Consider the following 22,336-nt stretch of genomic DNA (forward strand, 5'->3'; position numbering starts at 1 on the left):
ATCCCAACCGGCCGCCATCTTGGCTGACAGTTAATTTGCATATCTTGCTGATTAGCCAATGAAAAGGGTAGGGGTCGTACGCCAATTACCATGTTTCTCTTTTATTAGTGTAGACGTACTAGAGGCCCAGTGTGCAAGAAATCATGCGCGAGTAGCTCTTCACCATGCTGCAGGAGCTGAAGGCCCTGTCCCACCACCGAGAGCCGGGGGAGGGACCGAGAGGGGCTCCATGCACCTCCTGGTGACCAGTCATTTGGTCGCTTCCACTTGCCTCAGCTGGCCGCCCCCACCCACCGCCACTCATAGCTCACGCCCCACCCTCCGCCGCTCCTAGTCTCTTAAGCTAGTAGCTCAGGCCCTGCCCAGCCCACCTCGAGAGCTGCTGTTCATTTGGTCATCATGGCATTACAGCATTATGGCCACAGGCCTTTTAATATATATAATTTATAAATATTTGTGGACAATGGATTCATTGACCTCTCAGAGTTCCTCCAAAGGCACAGGATTCTACAGTTTTAAGTGGGTACCACTGTGTAATGTTAGTTTCTTGTTGTTTTATTTGCAAATCATCTCCCCATGATTTGACAGGATTAATCTATTTTTATCAACTTTGCATATAATGGAACGCATATAATGGAATGAGTACAAGGGACTCTAAAGAGATATTGAGTATTTTGTAATTTCCACTGAACAATTTTACACAGAGCAAAAAATCCTCTGCTTGTCTTCATCCTCCCCTCTCTTCTCAAAGTGCCCACCTAATGTGCCACTATTGGAGACTTGTCCCAGCTCTGCATGGTTACTGGTGGTCTAAGAAGCCCTTAAGTAAGGAAACTTGGTGGAGCCCTGGCCGGGTGCCTTAATTGGTTGGAACATCATCCCATCCCATACACCAAAAGGTTGTGGGGTTCAATTCTGGTCAGGGCACATACCTAGGTGGCGGGTTTGATCCCCGGTCGGGGCACGTATTGGGAGGTAACCGATTGATAAATGTTTCTCTCTTAAAATCAATAAAGAAACAAAAACATATCCTCGGGTGAGGATTTAAAAATAAAAAAGAAACTTGGTTGACTTTATTTGCACTAATATTGCCCAATTTTTCTTATGTTTCTTACAAATTAACTCCCAGGTCCCTACAGCAGTGATTCTCCAATATGAGCATGCGCTAGGTTCAATCTGAAAGTGGCTAAACCCATATAACAAACCCCACTTCAGAGCTTTAGCTCAAGAGACTTGGGAGGGTCTCAGGAGTTTGCATTTCTGAACAGCTCCTGATGGTGCAGGGACTGAGGCTTCAGAGGACCCTGTGAGAAACATAACCTCAGAATACTTTCCAAGAAACTCCATTAAAGTCCTACATACCTTAGATTCACATCAAACTGAATGAGGGTTTTACATAAAAATTAACCAACCTTTTAGAATGTTCTGGGTTTTCTCTCATCTATGAGATAATTGGTGATCTTATGTTGTCAATAAAAATGGGCACAACAACCCATACTCATAACATTGTAATATGAATTCTATCAAGATTATGCCAATTAATGAGCTAAAAATTATTGTGGTATATGACTTTAATGTACATCTGGAAAGCTGCTAGAAAATTAAAATCAACTTTACAAAGGCCCGCATGCTTATTCAGTTATATTTTAAGACAATAATAACATCATTAATAAACAGTGAGGAGAGTATGTAATTCTAAACTAAGAAAACCCTGGGTCTGACAACACAGTGACTTTCTCTCAGAAAGTTGTGAGTGGTTGGTAGCCCCGCTCTCTTAGTTGTCCTTCTTACTGTAACTGGGTGAGCATGCACCTTTATAGGCTCTTAGTTTTATATGAAGATCACATTAAATATCTCCAACAGTTTTCTGATTCCAACACAATAAACTCATTGTTTGCATTAGGAAATGACAAGGTATCTAAAATATATAAATTATAATTTAAGTATATTAACTCTAGTTTAACAAATGGTCAAAAACTAGTATCAAAACAAATGTTTGCAAAAGACACACACAAATGTTGGGTGCCTGGTAACTAGAAAAAGGAGGAAAGTTGGCTTCACTGAGTTACCAGCCGTGCTGCAAAGTCCTAAAAATATACTGCAGTTAACAGAAAAGAGAGGGCCCTACACCATAGATAAAATGTATCTGAAACTCGCCAGAACACTGGTCTTCAATACCCTACTTGTTAATTTAACTACTGTGAAAGTATAGTCAAAGAACGAGCATGGACTGGCTCATCCCTTCTCTTTCAGTGTCCTTTCTGCACCGAGAACAATGACGAATGCGTACATATTCCCGAGCCTGAGACATCGTTCACACGCTGGGCTGGTGCTCTGTACGGGCGATAAGCGCAGTCTGAAAAGGCACTGGAGTGAGCCCTGTGACTCCGATGGAGGGCTGCCACCACAGGCCTCTGGGAGCTGCTGGCAAAGATGGGCGCAGACGCCACGTCCCCCATGACCCTTCCCTGAGTTCTCTGCCCCAATGAGTTACGTCAGCTCACCTAGCCTCCAGACCATTGTGACAAGGAAAGCATGAGTAGATATTTTTTTGTTTTTTCTTGTTTGTTTTCTTAGGGGGGAGGAAGCCAGCAGGCAAACCACGGTGCTGGGTGGGTATGTAGGCAGCACATAAAGACAGCAGGTAGGCGACAAGAATCACTGCAGTCGGCAATGATTCTATATTTCTCTATCAACAGCAGTAAAACAGAACCGGCCACTGAGCACTTTCCATCCATCACGCACTGTGCTAAGGGCTTTACATTTGCACTAACACAAAGGCAACGGGTCACATGTGGCTCCTGGCATAGAAATGTGGCCTGTGTGACCGAGGAAATAAGTGTTTTATTTTTACTTTCTTCAAACCTAAATTTAAAGACATACTCAATTACTGGAAATTTTTCAAATATATTTAAACAGCTTCGGTATATAAATCTACTTTTTTCAGTTGTTAATCTCATAAAGTCCAAGCACAGATGGAGTAAAAATTTAGCTTGCAAATTAAGATGTGCTTGTGATCTCATAAAGTCCAAGCACAGATGGAGTAATCCTGATAAAAATTTAGCTTGCAAATTAAGATGTGCTTGTAGGTATAAAACGTACACCCGATTCTGAACACTTAGTATGAAAGACTCATATGAAGAGTTATTATAAAAAAGAACTTTAAAATCTTGTTAATAATTTTTATATTGATAACATGTTGAAATGATAATATTTTGGATACACAGAGTTAAATAAAGTATATTCTTACATTGATTTCGCCTGTTTCTTTTGACTGTTTTTCGTGTGACTACCATGAAATTTAAATCTTGTACGGCTCATATTCTATTTCTTGTGTGAGCTCTGTTGGTAAACCCTCACCTCACCCTCACCAAGATGAGGACACTGAGGCCTGAGGAAAGGAAATATGCCAGGGTCATCCATGTCAGTAGTGGAGTCAGGCTAAGCCTAGACTTTCCACAGGGATAGTGAAGAGGGCCACTCCTCAATGCATGATGAAGCACATCAGTTGTCATTAATGGGGATTTGACATCCAAATAATAATTTACTGTTTGGATACCAAGGTTACAGGGCTGAAGTCATATGGTTCTGTGCTTCTTATAAATTCAATCTTTCAAGGTTAACCTGGCTGTCCTAAATCTCACCAAACACTTAGCAATGCAGGAGGACCAAAGGCCATTGCTACCTCCTGTCTTACCAGAGGAAGGATTCAAACTACATTCCATCAAACCACAAGGAGCCAACGCTCTCTGACAAGCACCTCACAGCCAAACCTCCAAGAGCCTAATTTGCTCCCCCTGTCTCTTCACCAAGAGACAAAAGAAAGCCCAGAATATGCTGAAACGGGTAAAAGAAAACACAACAGAGTTAACAGAAGAAGATAGATGGCCCTTCAGAATCTGTAAGAACAAATACAGAGAGCACGCTCCCATGGCTGCACAATATGGCTTTGTTTAAGAGCCAAGTCTCAGTCTTGAAACGTGTTGGTCATAAATCAGCAGGCATCACTTTAAATCAACCAGTTTTATGAAATAAGCCAAGAGTTGAAAGCAGCAGGCCTAATTACCAGCATTCCTTGGTGAATTACTTAGCGGGGTGTGCTAAGTCAGTGTGCCGCTGCCTCTTGATCCCCAATTTCAGCCTCTACTTATTTCCCAGGAGGTGAAAAGAGCATGTGGCTAATTAAGGCACCGATCTCCACAGCCAGAAGTGCTCAAGGTAAGATTTCTTTTGAAAAAAAAGGGAAGGTTCTTTGCCTGGTACTCATTAATCTAATTTTTACTATTTCATTAGAAAAATAGAGTTAATCTTGTCACCTTTAGGCATCTGAACTACCTTGCAGTGTTCAGAAAAAATGTTATATATTTGTAATTTAGCCAATAGGAATTTCTTAAGCCTTTCCTAACCATCAGGAATGTCTCTGGTTTGTCGCTTCTAATTAACTCTCAACAAAATTTCTAGTTCCTAAATTTTAATTATACAAAACTCAGGGCCAACAGAGGAGATTACGCCAAAGCTATGCCAGTGGTAAGGTAGCAGAAATCTGATTTTTTCTCTTCATGTTGGGCCTCTTAAATACTTTAAAATTTTATTTACAAGCTAGTGATTCAAGTCCTTTCATTCCTTTTTAGTTTTCAGGACCTCACTATCCTTCTGCAGAAAAGACCATTCGTTACATAAGGTGCATCAGTAAGTCTGGTAAACCCGCCCGACTGAAACGTGCTGCTCAGTGTGGGGGCGAAGAGAATACTGCGGAGACTCCCAAATAAAAGGCAGCAAAGACACTCATTTGAATTACATTCAGAATGAAGGCATATGCCCTCCTATAAAAAAATAGCAATAAAGGCTCAGACCACCATTGGCTCCACTCCTAAATCTCACCCCAGAGGCAACTGGTAGGAACAGTTTGGTGTAGGTTCATGTATACATTTTCTAGGGCATTCTCTCTTTTCTAAAAGACTGATGAAAACACTTATTTTCCTAGGATCACTCTCTACTACAACCGCCTCTTATTTCATCTGCTTCATAAGCTCCGTTTTTATTCTTCTCATTTTCAAAGTTATAAATCAATACACAAAAACATCTAACTTTATAAACAAGGGCCGAAAGACTATAGAACTGCCAGGAGCTAAATTTTCCTTAAAGTTCAGGCTCAAAGAAGTCAATAAAAAGAGACATATTCAGGGCAAGAGCCAAGATTCTAGTACCGACTGCAGCTATAACCTTAAGCAAAGCCACTGTTCTGATTTACATATTTTTAACACAGATCCCACCCACTTTTTTTAATAGGGCAATGTTAAAATTAGATTTTGCTTACACATGTCCATAATTGCTATTGTTTAAGAGCATGTCTATAGAACAGTGATTTTCAACCAGTGTGTCACAAGAAATTTTAAAACCTGCAATACCGGACTATTTAGTCAGGGGCATGGACCTCTTTTCCCTTAGATTGTCAAATAAAAAGAATGACAATAGCCAACATAACAATAGCTGTCTGGTGTGAATGAATCAAAATTACACCTATTGTTTTTGTCAGATTGGCAAAAAACATATTTTTTTGGTGTGCCACAGAGTTTTAGTAAGTAGTGTATGTGTACCACTACAGAAGGTAGTCAGTGGTCTTTAATTGTTGGGATTAAGTAGGTAACATTAATAAGACTTGGTGACCTTTTCGTACAGTAATTTAAGATTTATTACAGCTGACATTATTCACTTTAAAGCAAATAGAAAAATAACCAGAACCAAAGTTTCAAGTGTTAAAATAGAGCAAAAGCGCTAATACTGCAGGGAGGCAGTGGAAGAAACGCTACAAATGCAACCACAATTTCAGCAGAAAATTCATATTGAAAGATGTGTGTGAGTCTATCAAATTGAGTATTTCAAAAATCCTTTAAAATAAAACAAATTTATTAAATATAGAACTGCAAAGCATGAGTTGTGATAATCTGGGCCACCAGGACCTTCAGAACATAAGTGATCTTGAGTTACGATCTTTGGGTGTTGTTTCAGAAACTTTCACTGTAGTGCTTTTTTTTTTTTTAAATCCTCACCTAAGAATGTTTTTATTGATTTGAGAGAGAGAGGGATGAGAGAGAGAGAGAACCAAAAAAAAAAAAAAAAAACAGGGATCAAACCTGCAACCTAGGTATGTGCCTTGACTGGGAATCAAACTTGCCATCTTTCAATGTATGGGATGATGCTCCAACCAACTGAGCCACCAGCCAGGGCACTGTAGTGCTTTCTGACCAATAATGATGACTATAACTAACCATAAGTTACCGTGGTGGTCAAGGCAAGGACACATCTAGATCTTTAGTCAGGAATATGGTGGAGACTAATGGAGACGCGTTCATTATTCAATGTGGATGGACCTTACTAATTCCAAATGCCTAAAGTCACGTACCTTTCTGTTAAGTCTTCGAGACCTTCTGTAGTCTCTCTCTGTGCTCCCACTTTGCTCTAACATATTCTGTTACTGGTGATTCTTTGCAAATGTTTAGGGCACACCCTTGAACTCTGTAGAAGACAGAGAGGCAGAAGTCGCAAGGGTAGGATATGGAGCCTAACTGTGTGACCAGGAGCCAGGGACAATCTCTCTATGCTATTTCCCCACCCGGAAGACAGGCTTTTCCTACCTATTCCATAGGGCTGCCGGAGGGATAAATGAGATGAGGGATATGACCAGTTAGCCTACCACCCAATTCATCCAGTAATTCACCTCGTGGCAGTCACCGCCTTCCTTCCTCTGGGCTGCCTTAGGTAGTACCACATGTATGCCAGCGATTCCTATTAGCCTGTTAAGGCATGGCCTGAAGCTCCGTAATAAACATATGCAATTCGCCCCAGGCTGCCATGTACTGGGTGACTGCCTCTCCCTTCTGGAGTTTCTCAGGCCACTCACTCTAAGACAGGTACTCCCACCAATGGTTAGGAGTCTGGCGTTCAATGGAGTGGGTTCGAATCCCGCTGACCCACTTACTTCAGCGACTTTGGGTAAGCTACTTATCCCCTTTGTCTCAGGTCCCATCTGAGACACGGGATGCTGGACATGCCAACAGTTCTCAGACACAGACCACCTAGAACATGGAGTTATGAGCCTTGATAAGTGTCCTCTAAACATAACACAAAGAGAGGCGCTCAGATGCTGATACTCTACCACAGTGATGGCGAACCTTTTGAGCTCGGCGTGTGAGCATTTTGAAAAACCCTAACTTAACTCTGGTGCCGTGTCACATACAGAAATTTTTTGATATTTGCAACCATAGTAAAACAAAGATTTATATTTTTGATATTTATTTTATATATTTAAATGCCATTTAACAAAGAAAAATCAACCAAAAAAATGAGTTCACGTGTCACCTCTGACACGCGTGTCATAGGTTCGCCATCACTGCTCTACCAGAACGTTTCTCAACCCTTCTTTCACAATCACCACCCCAAAGAGCCTTTTTAGACTTTTTTCCCTAATTGCTTCTCACACATCCCCATCCCCAGGAAATCTCAACAGGCTCATGGGCCAAAAAATCATTCAAACAGCTAAGACTTTTTTGCCCTCCAAGAAGTAATTTTTGCCCACACACACCCCCCTCACCCTTGGGGCAATATCACTGCTGCTGCAGAGGCATGCTCTCCAGGCCTTGTCACAGGAGAAAGAAGTCACCATTCAGAGCCACTCCTAAGCTCCAGCCGCTGATATTCTCCTTAGATGCTACACTGGCTCCAGTAGCACGGGATCATCACCAGAAACATGGAAGTGAGGGAGCGAGCCCATCAGTACACTCCTCCACCAGCAGAGAAAGAGCTGAGTAGGTGACCCTCAGGGAAACCAGGGTGCCTTCAGTGACTGCGACGACGTAGCACAGTGACTGCGCGAGGGGCCTCCCAAAGTTCACGGGGCAGCATCCACAGCACAGTGGGCTGGCCACATACACATGCCCTTGTGGTCGGTCACAGGGGGGCAATCATTTCCACTTAGTGCCACATTACCAAGTGAATGTGGGATTAGAACAGATGTCCCAGTGTTTTCAGAAAAGTGAATTAATTCATAGGCTTAGCTTTGTCAAGGTGGAATCGCTTGTAAGTTGCTCTGTTGGGTCTACCCTTTCAACTGGACCAGACCTAAACATCGAAGTGAAGTGGGCTTTCTTCAGCCAGCGTCTCATTACCAGGGACTAGTGCAGGCAGAAAACATATCAAAAGTAGTCAACAGGCGTGGCCAAGGCTGTCGCACTACTTGGCCTGTGTCGCTTCATGTCAACAATGCAGGACAGCTCTAAGAGCGCCCTGTTGTGTCAGCTCAGAGATGACATGTCCTTACCCACAGGGTCACAGAGCAGGAGAGGCAACTGGCCGCCACCGGGGGCCCTTGCAAAAGGGGCACACCTGTGACACCAAACAATCTAATTGCTTTCAGGCCAGAGTAAGAAGTACCCATTCTACCTAAGGAAGAATGGAGGCTGAAGCCATGTTCTCAAAAGTAGAGACAACCCAGAAAGAGAAATTCTATTTCTTTTGTTCTATTTGTAAATGTGAACAAAGAGAAAGGGTTTATGTGTACCTGACCAGAACCGCTGACTGTGTCTCTTCAGACCTCTCCCCACCGCAGGGCAGGTGGGACAGCTCCAGGGGAAGGCTGCGCCCTCCCTGAACAGCAGCCCGGGCCCACGAGGGAGGGGCTGGGAGCCCTGGGAGTGGCCCCTGGGCATTTTTTCTTCTGCACTGAAAATCTGCACCTAGTTAATTGTCTGTAATTTTTTTAAAAATCAATAAAAATGAGTTTTAAAACGAAAAAAGACATCAAAGTGATACTACTAGGAGACTCCTGCAGGGAAATGTGGTCTCTCTCTGTGAACCTGAAACAGTATCCCTTTGTCCCTATGAAGAAGGATGCCTTACACATACAGAGTTTGATCCAAAAGCAAAAGGACACGGAAGTTCACAAACAGTCCTGAAATCAGGCTCACAGAACGCTCCTGTGGCTCACACTGGTGACAGAAGTACGGGACAGCCATGGACGATGGTATTAGAATGCTCAGATGTCTTTTCTTATGGGGACAGGGCCTCTAGCGACAGATTCCCCTAACTGAGGGGGCCGAGGCAGCTGATCTGAAACGCGAGTGCTGGTGCCTGCTTCTTACGATGCCAGCAGTTCTGCACCTGGCTGTATAAACCAGGAACAAAACCTAAATGCCCAGTGAGCTGTAGGAGCATCCCTCCTGCTAGTCGGTGACCCACCACCCCTCTGTAACTCCACACACCCCTTCAAGGGTTTTTATTATACCCAAGAAATAAGCAACACCTAGGGCATTCTACACCAGGTAGATTTCTTAAGTTGTAGAGAAAGGCCAGCAATTCAGTCACCTGCCCTTGCCTTCATTCGCAACAGCTCGGGATGCTGGGTGTAGAACAGGAAGACAAGATAGGAGGACTTCCCTAGAATAAATATCCCAATGGGACGCCCACCACATAAATGCCGGAGCAAATGAGTACTGGGTGGGCCTGGCAAGTGTGTCTGTGCGTTTAAGGAAGAGCAGCAGCGCCCCTCTAATCTGCAGCAAGCTGCCCGGTCCCTTAGGCCGCCTGAGATGACCTGCAAACAAGGAACATTTTAAAAATAAATTCTTCCAAACTACTTAAAATATCCTAACATTACAAAAACTCTTCTTTGTTTTGTTTTAAATTCCTACAACCTTTCTCCTAAGCAGAGCAGAAAACGTCAATGCACGATCTATTCCAGAGAGAACATCTTCCTTTACAGTTTTAAATTCTAAGACAAACACAGGAAGGGAGAGGCGTAGAAATCCTTGGCAATTCCCAAAAAAACCTCTAAACAGAGGAATGTTTTCAAAGTATAAACTAATTTTCTCAAGCTATAAGCTGTCAGAGGCCTGCTGCTGCGGGCCGGAGAGGGGAGATGAGCTAGGTGTGGAATCCGAGCAATCGGTACTCAGTGTTAGGCAGATGGCACAGTGAAAAGACATGCTTGGTGCGTGTGCGGACAATGGCATGGGGCTGGGCGCAATGCTGCTCCAGCTATGAGACCTGACGTGTTCCAAGCTCTATGCCTGGGTGCTCTGCTTTCCTCTGAAGGAAGGTACATCAAACTTCAAACCTCAGGTCTGTCTGATTCCCATGTCAACAAAACCCACCTGTAGAAGAAACTGTTTCCATTAATGGTTTTAATGTTCCTTTTTGATAATTCTTAATTTAAAATACAAGGTGCGTTCACCACTGCAAAAAAAAAAAATAATGCACTACATTGGTTGATTTATGATGAAGAAGCATCCTTAATTACAATATCCAATTGAGCAAGGCTGTTCTTAAACCCAGAGGGTATCTCTAGTACTTAAATACATAGCAATGAGTCTAACATTCCATGTCACCCAACATCAAAATCAATAATAGGAATAAAGGCTCAAATTAATTAAATCAATAGAGAAACTCAAGGCTGATCCTGAAAACCTTCACAAATTTACAGACTAAATGATGAGCACCGGAAGATAAGCAATGCAAATTTCCAACCTCTAATACGAATTCCAAGGACTAGACCTAGTTTACCAGACGCTGTGAACAATTTTTAAAAGCACTTTATAAAGCTTCATATATTTTAGGCATAACTGCCCCCCCTCAAAGGGATTAACCTGCAAACACTCATTTAGCTTTTCAAATCAGTTACTCGGCCCACTGACAGTCTATCTCATGCTGGCAAGTTCAGCTTCTGTGTATGATCTTCTATCAAGTTCTCAAAAACCAGGGGACCGGAGATCTCCCCAGGACTCTCCCTGCAGCACAGGCGCCTCTGCCTCCAGGGGAAGCAGGGGGTTCCGCCCGGGCAATTTAACTCTTTAAAAATCAAATTAAGAGTGTACTCAGGCTACACTCAGAAACACACATTCAATATAATCTGTATCATAATGCACTCAATTGGTAAACTTGATATTACTCATTCCTTGAATACATACATTCACTGAAAAATGGTCATAGATTAAGCAAATTAACTGTTTTTGCTAGTAACCATTTACTTTGTAAAATTATGCTTATGATTTAAATGGGAAAAGAAAAAAGTACATTTATCTCACCTTTCTATAACAAATATTTCATATTTTATACATAACACGTTTAAAAATATGTAAACAATTTTTATTAATTACCACGTCTTTAAGTATCTGAAGCAATCACTAATATGATACTCTCCTTAAAAATGTTATTTGAATTTCTAAGAATGTCATATGAAATCATTTTATTTGGTCTTAAGGTTACTAAAATCTGTTTAAATAGCTATCAAACCATCCTCATTGCTATGCCAACAATTCCTGTTCTTCATGTATATGACACACTTTACTACTTTACATAAGTGAAGTGTAAAAATGCACAGCAGAGATCAACTATATTCAACATGAAATATAAATTCGCCAATTGCTCATTTTTAGTTAGATTAAGTCTCCTGGTTCTAACACCTTAGCTGTGCTTTAACTCTGGACATTTTCCTGTCACACCTTGTGGGGACTGCAGCTCAAGCCAGTATTACCAGTAAACTGTAACATATGAGGAAAACAAGTATGTTATTCAAACCACTTAGTAAAGATTTTAATTTTAATCATTTTTAAAATAACATATTTTAAGTAATAACATTTAGGAATGATGTGCATTTTTAACATGATATGGAAATGGTTCAACACATTTGCATTTGGATAACTTCCCCACCATGGGATGTAACATCATTAATAGGAATATTGATTTCAATTAATATACTTGAACATAATATCGAATATTACCTTTGAATTAGACATAAACTACCACTAACACAACCCATGTTATCTCTTCTAAAATTTGACCTTCAGATATAAAAAGTTGACTAATACAATGAATAAAATAGACATATTTCTCCATATTTTTTACTAATTCATACAACTTTAAATAATCTAAAGTATAGACAAAACAATTATGATATCTGTAAACAGTTAGAAAACTTAAGTCTTAAATAAATCTTAAGTCTATAAAAACTTATTGACTGCCAATCTTCACCCAAACAGAACACAAAGATTTAATACACAACCTATTCCCAAGAGAAAACCTTGCCTTTAGTTTGGGGAGAGGGAGATGGGGAGTGATAAAATATTGATTAATTGGGGCAATATCCAGATTTTGATCACATTAGAGAAAACTTTTATGCTAAACTGTTTGGGTCTTTTTTGCTCTAACAGAATTTTAATCGTGTGTTTTTCCCCATTAAAGAGTTTTATTATTTCATCATTACATTTTTAAAAAGTCTTTGCAAGTAAAAAACAATTTACTTTAAATTATTTTTAAAGCTTCTCTGTCCTACTTCCTGGGAAGGATCACATATTGCTTCGCAGTTATAACACATCATCCCACTACTTCAGTGGTTCTCAACCTTCTGGCCCTTCAAATACAGCTCCTCATGTTGTGACCCAACCATAAAATTATTTTCGTTGCTACTTCGTAACTGTCATGTTGCTACTGTTATGAATCATCGAGTAAATATCTGATATGCAGGATGGTCTTAGGCTGCCCCTGTGAAAGGGTTGTTCGACTGCCAAAGGGGTCGCGACCCACATGTTGAGAACCGCTGCTCTACTTGCTTTAACAGTAAACTTTAACTAGTGGGAGATGGTATTGTGAGCACACAGAGGAAGGCAGAGACCAGCAATGAGTCACCGATGTGTGAAGTTCACATTGTTTAATGAACAGCGAACTCGAGACTCTTCAGAATGAATCAATCAGGTGAATGGGTTAAAATTTTTTTAAGTACGGGAACTTTTCTTGCATCAGTCACATTTAAGAGTTGGAGTGTTTATCTTTAAACTAGGAGTCTCTCCCAATGCGATGTGAAGGACATGTGTGTGAGATGGAAGTCTACGCTCAGATGTTACAATTTTACTCGTAATTAGGAAGCTGCATGGCCCTGATGGAATGAGACTAACAGGCTCCACAGCTTCCACTCCAGCACGGAATCAAAGACCCACACAGACAACTCCCTGCAGTCCAGGGTCATGCCCTTTGGCAGTGAAAGCGAGGAAGCTCGTCCTGGTTATACCTGAAGAGACCTTCTAAAAGAGTCAGGCTCTATAGCCAAGATGACTCACTACATAAAGAAGAAACTTAAAGAAGGGCCATGGAATATTAGGGGAAAATTCATACAACTTATTAGAAGAGGCTCCTTTTACATTTTAAACTTTCCCAAAGGAAGATGGAAAGATATGGCTACAACAGACACCCATTCCTACTTGTGATTTCTCATGGAACATCACTCTTCCTCATTAAACAAGGTCAGCACTAAGGGGACAAGAGCATGCCGTTGTCTTACAATCCAAAGCCATGGAGGGATAGGTGGGGTTGGCGATGACTGACATGATTCAGACAGGTCGCTAGGACCAAATACACATTCAGACAAATAAAATACCTAGAAAATGAAAAATGCTGGTTTGGCAGAGGGCTCGTCCAGCCAACAAGAGCGACACGTACCTTAAGGACTTCCATGGGCACCTGGGCGGCAGAGGGAAGGGTGGTGGGCACGCTGACGTTGATGGCTGGCGTCGGACTCGCAGGCACTCGCTGCTGCATGAACTGGGCCGCCTGCAGCCTCTGCTGCTGCTCCCTGCGCTCCTGCTCCTGCATCTGCTCACGCATGAGCTGCTGGCGTAGCAAGATACGTGATGTCATGCTGGAGGAGCTTAGCGGAGGCTTGGAGGCCCCAGGATGCTCCTCGGAACTGCTGTGAGAAAACCAAAAAAAAAAAAAGCACTTTTAGTTCCCTAATGAGACCTTTAATTTGCAATTGGGGTATCCTAACTTGTATGATACCCCATGAAATGAACCTGCGCAATTGTAATCAAGCTGCAGAGTAGTCTCTACATAACTGAGAATCGTGTGGTGACAGCAAGGAAGTCATTAGCAGTTGAATTAAAATAAGTCATCTTGATTACATTGAGGCATTTTATCATGTGGCTGAGAAGCAATGCACACAATGGCACCCGTTTCCTACACGTAAAAGTGAATTGCTTGATTTGCTTTTTTATATCCGAATCTAACCAAATAACTACTACGTGTTGTCCCAATTCCTTGAAGATGTCTGAAATGTTTACTAACACGGAGTACTTTAAAGGAAAGGTACATTTCGCCAATGGGGTCATTTTTCGAAGGTACAGGAAGTAAAAATCATTAATGAAAGAAGTACTTGAAGGAAAATATTCACTGAACTTGACCTCAGCCCTTGGGAAAGGGGCAGAAGCTGGCTGGACACCCAGCTCCTCCGCCTGGTTCTCTCTGTGCATGCCTTCTGATGCACGCTGGCGTGCCCGTTCCCAACCGCTCTGCGAGTTCCCCAGGAAGCTGACTTCTGGCAGGGGACTGACTCTTCCCAAAATCATTTCTAATGCTTAGACACTAGTCACCAGTGACGAAGAAATGGCTTCCTAACTGTCCTAAATATGGTTTTCAATCACTTATCTTGCCAGTTCTATGACATTAGCCATTATTAACACGCCCAGAACAGAGGGATGACAATCGGTGTTGCCAATTACCCATTTATGAACATGGGAGGTGCTTTTGAAATGTTCATCGCATCATTATATTGTAAAGCCCTAGCTCAGAAGGGTTTTGTGAAAATTAGGTAAAATAATAAAATAATTCACATAAATCTCCTAGTTCCATGGTCGGCAAACTGCGGCTCGCAAGCCACATGCGGCTCTTTGGCCCCTTGAGTGTGGCTCTTCCTAAGCCTTAGGAGTACCCTAATTAAGTTAATAACAATGTCCCTACCTATATAGTTTAAGTTTAAAAAATTTGGCTCTCAAAAGAAATTTCAATCGTTGTCCTGTTGATATTTGGCTCTGTTGGCTAATGAGTTTGCCGACCACTGCCCTAGTACAATGAGCACCATGCCATGTATTATTGCCTCAATAAATAGTCACTGTTGCTGTACTTACTTAGAAAATTTAACTGTTCTTTATTTCCATTTTTTATTAATCATACTTTATTAATTGTATCTTTTTTTAAATATGTCTTATTGCTTAAAGTATTACAAAGAGTATTACATATGTCTCCTCCGCCCCCCTTGACATTCCCCCAGCCTCCCCTACCCCCCAGTGTCTTATGTCCATTGGTTATGCTTATATGCATGCATACAAGTCCTTCGGTTGATCTCTTATTGTCCATAAAAACATATATGATCTTAAAATACAGTAGAAACAGAGGGATATGTTTATAGCAGTCTTACAACACGGGATTATTTTTCATACTTAAAGGACTATCCCTTTGTCCACTTTTACTAAAAAAACTAACAACAGGAATGAGGTTTAGATTTAAGCTGCCTGACGGGCTAAAACTGAAACAGAGGGATTTTCCTCACACACAAAACTGCAGTCAGAAGCCCTCAGTGATGCCAAAGGGAAGTGTATTGCGTTGGGATGGAGTCTGAGAGGCTCAATGTGCTTTTCTAAAAGCTATGTTCAGGACAAACACTGCAAAACCTTAGCATCTGAAATGGAGAAAGGTGACATTTGAGAAAAGATTCACTCCTGTGTCACTCTTCAAGGGAAGAAGCTTTTTTGACCATAAACCCCAGTATTGTCTTTATCTTCTAACAAAACAACAAAATAAAGCCTTTAAATCATCGACCATCCTCATGAATTCTTTCAGACTCTGCAAGTGAAGATGAAGAAATGTCTATGCTTGTCCTGCCCACACTCCCAGAAACGCCATCACAAAGGGCAGGCAGTTTACCTATTTACCCGTTTCCCTACTGTGGCAGGTTCATACAATGTAACACTACGCAGCCATTACAATGGTAGAGAAATATATATATTGTTCTGAATAAAAACTATACAGTATAATCTACTTATTTTTATTTGTTCTTTTAAGGGATATTATTTGTTACATATTTTATTTTATTGAAAAGGACTTAAAATTTATTTTTTAATCAGTTTACATTCAATATTATTTTGTATTAGTTTCAGGTGTACAGAATAGGAGTTAGACAACCATATACTTTACCATCTGCAATAGCACAGATGGACCAAATAAGTCATTCAGAGAAACACAAATACCATGTGATTTCACTTATATGTGGAATCTAAAGAACAAAATAAATGAACAAACAGAACAGACACATACTCATACACACAGAGAACAAATAATTGCCAGAGGGAAGGGGCTTGGGGGACTGGGTGAAAAAGAAGGGATTGCCTTGGCCGGTGAGGCTCAGTTGGTTGGAGCAACATCCTATTCACTAACGGGTTGTGGGTTCGATTCGAGGTTAGGGCACATACCCAGGTTGAGGGTTCGATCCCCGGTCGATTCCCAGTTGGGTCATGTACAAGAGGCAACTGATCGATGTTTCTCACATTGATGTTTCTCTCTCGCACCCTCTTCCTTTCTCTCTTTCTCTAAAAATCAATTAAAATTTTTTTAAAACATATCCTCCAGTAAAGATTTAAAAAAAGTTGAAGGGATTAAGAAGTACAAATTGGTAGTTATAAAATAGTCACAAAATAGGAGATGTAAAGAACAGCATAGGGAATACAGTCAATAATATTGTAATAACCATGTATGTATGGTGTCAGGTGAGTAGTGGAAGTATTGGGGGGACAAAATATAATAAACTTAGAAAAGCCCGATGCAAAATAGCATTCAAGATATGGTCCAATTTTTTAAATGTTCACTAATTAAGAAGTATAATGATACCATCACTGTGGACCATTGCTGGTAAGTATCATTACAGTCTTTTAAGAGCACAATTTAAAGGTCTTATCAAAAGCTGCGAAACTGTTCATACAATCTGATTCAAAATTTCATTCGTGGACAACATTCCTAAGAAAATAACTCAAAATGTAGAAAACCTGACATTACAAAGCTATTTTCAATTTGCTAAATGTTCTGTGCACCTAAATTGTTGAGAATGGTTAAGTAAATTAGGAGGGAATTGCTGGCCAAAGGGCACAAAGTTTTTGTTACAAGATGCTTAGGGTCTGAGGACCTGAGGTACATACAGTGTAGAGGCTGTAGGGAATGATTCTTCTCATTACAAAAAAAAAAAAAAATGGTAACTATGTGAGGTGACAGATGTGTTATGTAGCTTGATTTTAACCATTTAACCAATACATACATGAAGATATATGCCCCAAATATATGCCATTTGTGTCAATTATACCTGAACAAAGTTGGGGGGAAAATAAAACCATTTAAGAGATTTAAGCATAAAATAGGTTTTTAAAAAGTAGATCAGAATACATGAATGATACATGAGTTTGATAATATAGCATTTTTTAAAATACAGACTACAGAGCAAAGTAGAAAATGCCTGAAATAAGAGTACATTAAAGGGTAGGATACAAAAATGTATTTACATTCTAATTTAAAATAAGAACAGCCTGTGCATGCTCACAATACGCATGACTACAGGGAATGCCTAGAGATGTTCATAGTTGCCAAGTTGCCAGAGTCGGAGTGGAATTACAGATAAATTTCTTTTTCAGTCTTTCCCCTGCTAAGCTAAATAAAGCCATAATGATTTTTCCGAATGGCAAACTATGTGCTGCTAATTTCAGAAAATGAAACAATGACCTGAGTGATCAAAGTCACCATTTGGCTAGAAAAGGGGACTGGATCCGAGGGGAACGCAGGGACTGCCTCCAGCGCAGGGGTGCTCGGAGTCTTCAGAATCCAGAGCAACCCAACACTCTTTTTTTCATTGTTTCCTCCAGACACACATAGAGTGGACAATGTTGATACCCTGCTTATGAGTAAACCATGTACTCATCCACATAATAAAAGTAGCCATTACTCAAAATAATCTATTCACCTGGTAGAAGATCAGCAAAACTAAACTGTACTAGTACTTCCCTAAACGAAGAAAAAAAGGGCAGGGTGAGGCACTATTTAAAATAAATAAATAAACAGTCTTAGCATTCAGAGCCTGTCAGGTTAGGACATTTCCAGAGACGCTGATCCTTGTGATAGGAACATGAGCAACTCTTTGTGCAGCAGCAAATGCAGCTGTGGAATAATTGCACTAATTAGCTTCCCACTGGCTGTGATTTGGTGGTGGGGGGGGGGGGGGGGGGGGATGAGGTCAGGGGAATCCTGTCAATTAACAGTAAAGCATTCTGGAGACTACTTAAGTGAAAATTACAAGGTACCAACCACATTAAGGCTTTGGACTTTAAAGTTGATAACAATGTCATTTAAAGTATTTACTGAACTATCCAATCAGAAAATAAAACATATTGAGGCAGTAGATGCATGTAAATAAAAGGAAACCCCACTAAGAAAACCTAGCAGAGCTCACTAGTTGACATTATTAACAAATCTTCCAAAAATAAAGTGCAAAGGAAGATTGCAGTTACTTCATTGCACACCTCCCTGTGGGATATTTCTATGTCATTAAGATAACTCCAGGTTCTCAGCTTCACTTTCAACCTTTTAAACATCCCTTTCTCTTCGAAATAATTGAATCTGTAATGATCACCTTATAGACAAAAATGAAGATATCCACACTTCTAAATGTTAGCAGGACAAATAAGCATAAATGTTTTAAACTCATAATTGAGGTTAGAACATTACAAGTGACCACAAAGCATGTTTTTTTCTTTTTTAAAAAATGTTTATTGAATTTATTGAGGTGACATTGGTTAATAAAATAATATAGATTTCAGTACAATTCTATAATACAACCTTGCAGAAGTGACTTTTCCAATTATTAGCTTCTTTTAAAAAAATCTTACTTTTTAAACTGCCTATTGCAAAATAAGACCCTGATACTGAAGTCTCTGCTGTAAGTAAGCAAAGAGAGCTGTCCAAATGCATTTAATTCTAGAAGCTAACTGAACTCATCCAGGGCCAGAGAAGCTCAACCTGCCTTAGATAATCCTAATTCCATGAGTCTGATTCCTTTTAATCAGATTATGTAAAGGTCATATATTCAATACATACAGGGTGTCCCCAAAAATGTACACACACTATAACAGCTGACAGCTCAACTTTCAAAATGAAATGTATTTTAGTAAACACTGCCTTTATAATTATTCAAAGTGTGTGTATACATTTTGGAAAGACACCCTTTAGTTAGGGAGTGCTTCCTCTCTGCCAGGTGCGGGGCTACCTGGTCTCTGATCTCAGAGTTTAAAGCCATGGCCATATAGTTTTGATGAGATGCCTTAAAATGAAGTCAATTGTCTAGATTATCTGACTGTTACCTAGTTCCACGTGGGCAGGCACACACTCGCCATAAGAAATCACCGTTTGGAAGCCAAGAGGCCAAAGCCTGCAAACAGCCATCAGCCCCTCACCCAGGCTGGCCAGACACTCCTATATAATAAAAGGGTAATATGCAAATGGACCCTCACCACAGAACCACTGGGAATGACTGGTCACTATGACACACACTGACCACCAGGAGGCAGGTGCTCAATGCAGGAGCTGCCCCCTGGTGGTCAGTGCGCTCCCACAGGGGGAGCCTTGCTCAGCCAACAAGCCAGGCTGATGGCTGCCAATACAGCAGTGGTGGTGGGAGCCTCTTCTGCCTCCTCAGCAGCGCTAAGGATATCCGACTGCAGCTTAGGCCTGCTCCCGGCTGGCAAGTGGACATCCCCCGAGAGCTCCTGGGCTGCCACCGGGATGTCTGACTGCCAGCTTAGGCCCAATCCCCCAGGGAGCGGGACAAAGCCAGCAGGTGGTCATCCCCCAAGGGGTCCCAGACTGCGAGAGGGCACAGGCCGGGCTGAAGGACCTTCTCCGAGTACACAAATTTTTGTGCACTGGGCCTCTAGTTTATAAAATAAAATAAAATATTAAGAGAGTTTGATTGAAAAAAACTCTTTAACTAGGAGTGATGACCAAAAATGATTAACAGATCTCAGTAACATATGAATAATGTTCTTCCAGGAAACTTTTATCATCAGAATTTTTAAAATTTGGTTATTTTCACCACTCCCAAAGAGTTTCTCACTTCTATACACTCCAACTAAGGAGACAGTCCATCTCAGCATTTTCAACCAAGGATATGAGGATGCCATTTCTCACTTTATGACTACACTGTTTTCCATTCCCAAAGATGGCACTATGGTGTTGCATACTCTTAGCACTCTATTCCCTTCAAGAAACCGTGTCCGAGAGTCAGAGCAACACATGGTTCTAAAACAGATGGTTGGTGTGGCCCACACTCAAGCTTTCTGTCTTCACACCAAGCCTCCTTCTACTAGACCACACTCTGCTCCCATTCACACCCAGCTGCCATGTCTTAAAAGGTTCTGAAAAATGCATGCCCTATGAGTGTGTGTAATTGGCACGGAGTGGCATGATATCCCACCTAGAGTGTTTTAGAAGGGAGAACTTTTTATCCCAAACTTGGATAATCTAATGACAGAACTCAGTTATCAGTGTGAAAATAATTGCAAGGATCTTTTCAAAGACAGAAAGCCCTTCTATCCTTACTCAAACAACTGCCTCAGGCACATGGTATGCTCTGTGGACTTGTCTGGACCACATCCTAATAGGTCAGAGAAGACTGGGAAGCTTTACCCTACCATCACTTAATAATTATTGCATGTTGACCAAGTTTTCATACTGTGTGGAAATTGAGGCGCAAGTACAAACTGTGGTCTCAGGAGCAGTCCAGGTGAAGGAGGCAGCTGACACAGAGGAATGATGGCCTATGGTTGTCACATGTCATCGATGCCTGCTCAGGACCCTGTCCCACTTCTTTGGCAAAATACCTTGATTTCACTTTGAAGAACCAGCCTGCTCACTTTCAGTTCATGAGGATATGGTAGTGCTAGTAATTCCAGGTATAGAGACACACCCAGGCTGGCCAATCACATTGAAGTTCATGCTACAAGATCGTCCAATAAGAGTTAGCTCTATGCCCTTGACTAGAACTACTGGGATAAAATAACTCTCTTTAAAGTTGGGAAAGTAGTAGAATGTAAATCTGAAATTTCCTGGACCTATCTGGAAAAAGAAAAAAGCCAAACCAGAAGAAAGAGGGAACAGAGAACTGAAAACAAGGAAGAATAAAGAAGGAGCTGGTGTTAGGATGACAGTGAGCACCTGAATCAAAACATCCCTGAAGACTTGATAAGGCTGAATGCTGGATGTTGATTTACAAGGGCCAATATCCATTTCTGATTAGGCCATTTGATGTGCTCTGGTGTACCACAAATAGTTTTTGTGACATTTTAGAAAGTACCAGCAACTAGCAGGATACGAAATTAACACTCAGAAATCTATGGCATTTTTATACACCAATAACACATTCCCAGAAAGAGAAACTAAAAGAACAATCCCATTAACCATTGCAACAAAAAAAATTAAGATACCTAGGAATAAACTTAATTAAGGAGGTAAAAAACTGTACTTGGAAAACTATAGGACATTGAAAAGAGAGATAGAGGAAGATATAAACACGTGGAAGAATATATCATGTGCATGGATTGGTAGAATCAACATCATCAAAATGTCCATACTACCCAAGGCAATCTACAGATTCAATGCATTCCCCATTAAAATACCAACGGCATACTTCACAGATCTAGAACAAACTCTCCAAAAATTTATATGGAATTAAAAAAGACCCAGAATAGCCGCAGCAATCCTGAGAAAGAAGAACAAAATTTGAGGGATCACAATACCAGATATCAAGCTATATTACAAAGCCACTGTTCTCAAAACTGCCTCATACTGGCACAAGAACAGACATATAGACCAGTAGAACAGAACAGAGACCCCAGAAATTGACCCAAGCCATTATGCTCAATTAATATTTGACAAAGGAGGCAAGAGCATAGAATGGAGTCAAGACGGTCTCTTCAATAAATGGTGTTGGGAAAACTGGACAGATACAAGCAAAAAAAATGAAACTAGACCACCAACTCACACCATACACAACAATAAACTCAAACTGGATAAAAGACTTAAATGTACGATGGAAAACCATAAAAATCTTAGGAGAATCCATGGGCAGTAAAATATCAGACATATCTCATAGCAATATCTTTACCGACACATCTCTTAAGACAATGGAAACTAAGGAGAAAATAAACAAGTGGGACTACATCAAAATAAAAAGCTTCTGCACCACAAAAGAAACCATCAACAAAACAACAAGAGAGCCCACTGCATGGGAGAACATATTTGCCAATGTTATCTCCGGTAAGGGTTTAATCTCCAAAATTTACAGGGAACTCACACAACTTAATAAAAGGAAGATAAACAATCCAGCAAAACCAATGGGCAAAGGACCTAAATAGATAGTTTTCGAAAGTGGACATACACAAGAGACATATGAAAACACTAGGGGCCCGGTGCACGAAATTTGTGC

The 22,336-nt window shown here is 40.8% G+C and overlaps 1 protein-coding gene across 5 annotated transcripts in view; it reads right to left on the reverse strand.

The window, feature by feature from the left end:
• Window positions 1–22,336, reverse strand: part of MITF (microphthalmia-associated transcription factor) — a 91,402-nt gene that overhangs the window by 64,370 nt on the left and 4,696 nt on the right. For all 5 annotated transcript variants that reach the window (XM_015567946.1, XM_015567945.1, XM_006769936.2 and 2 more), the window contains exon 2: window positions 13,486–13,735. In XM_015567946.1, the coding sequence (XP_015423432.1) occupies window positions 13,486–13,735 (250 nt within the window). The remainder of the gene's footprint in view (window positions 1–13,485; window positions 13,736–22,336) is intronic.

Source organism: Myotis davidii, unplaced genomic scaffold (assembly GCF_000327345.1).
Source record: "Myotis davidii unplaced genomic scaffold, ASM32734v1 scaffold821, whole genome shotgun sequence".
In the NCBI taxonomy this organism is placed as follows: Eukaryota; Metazoa; Chordata; class Mammalia; order Chiroptera; family Vespertilionidae; genus Myotis; species Myotis davidii.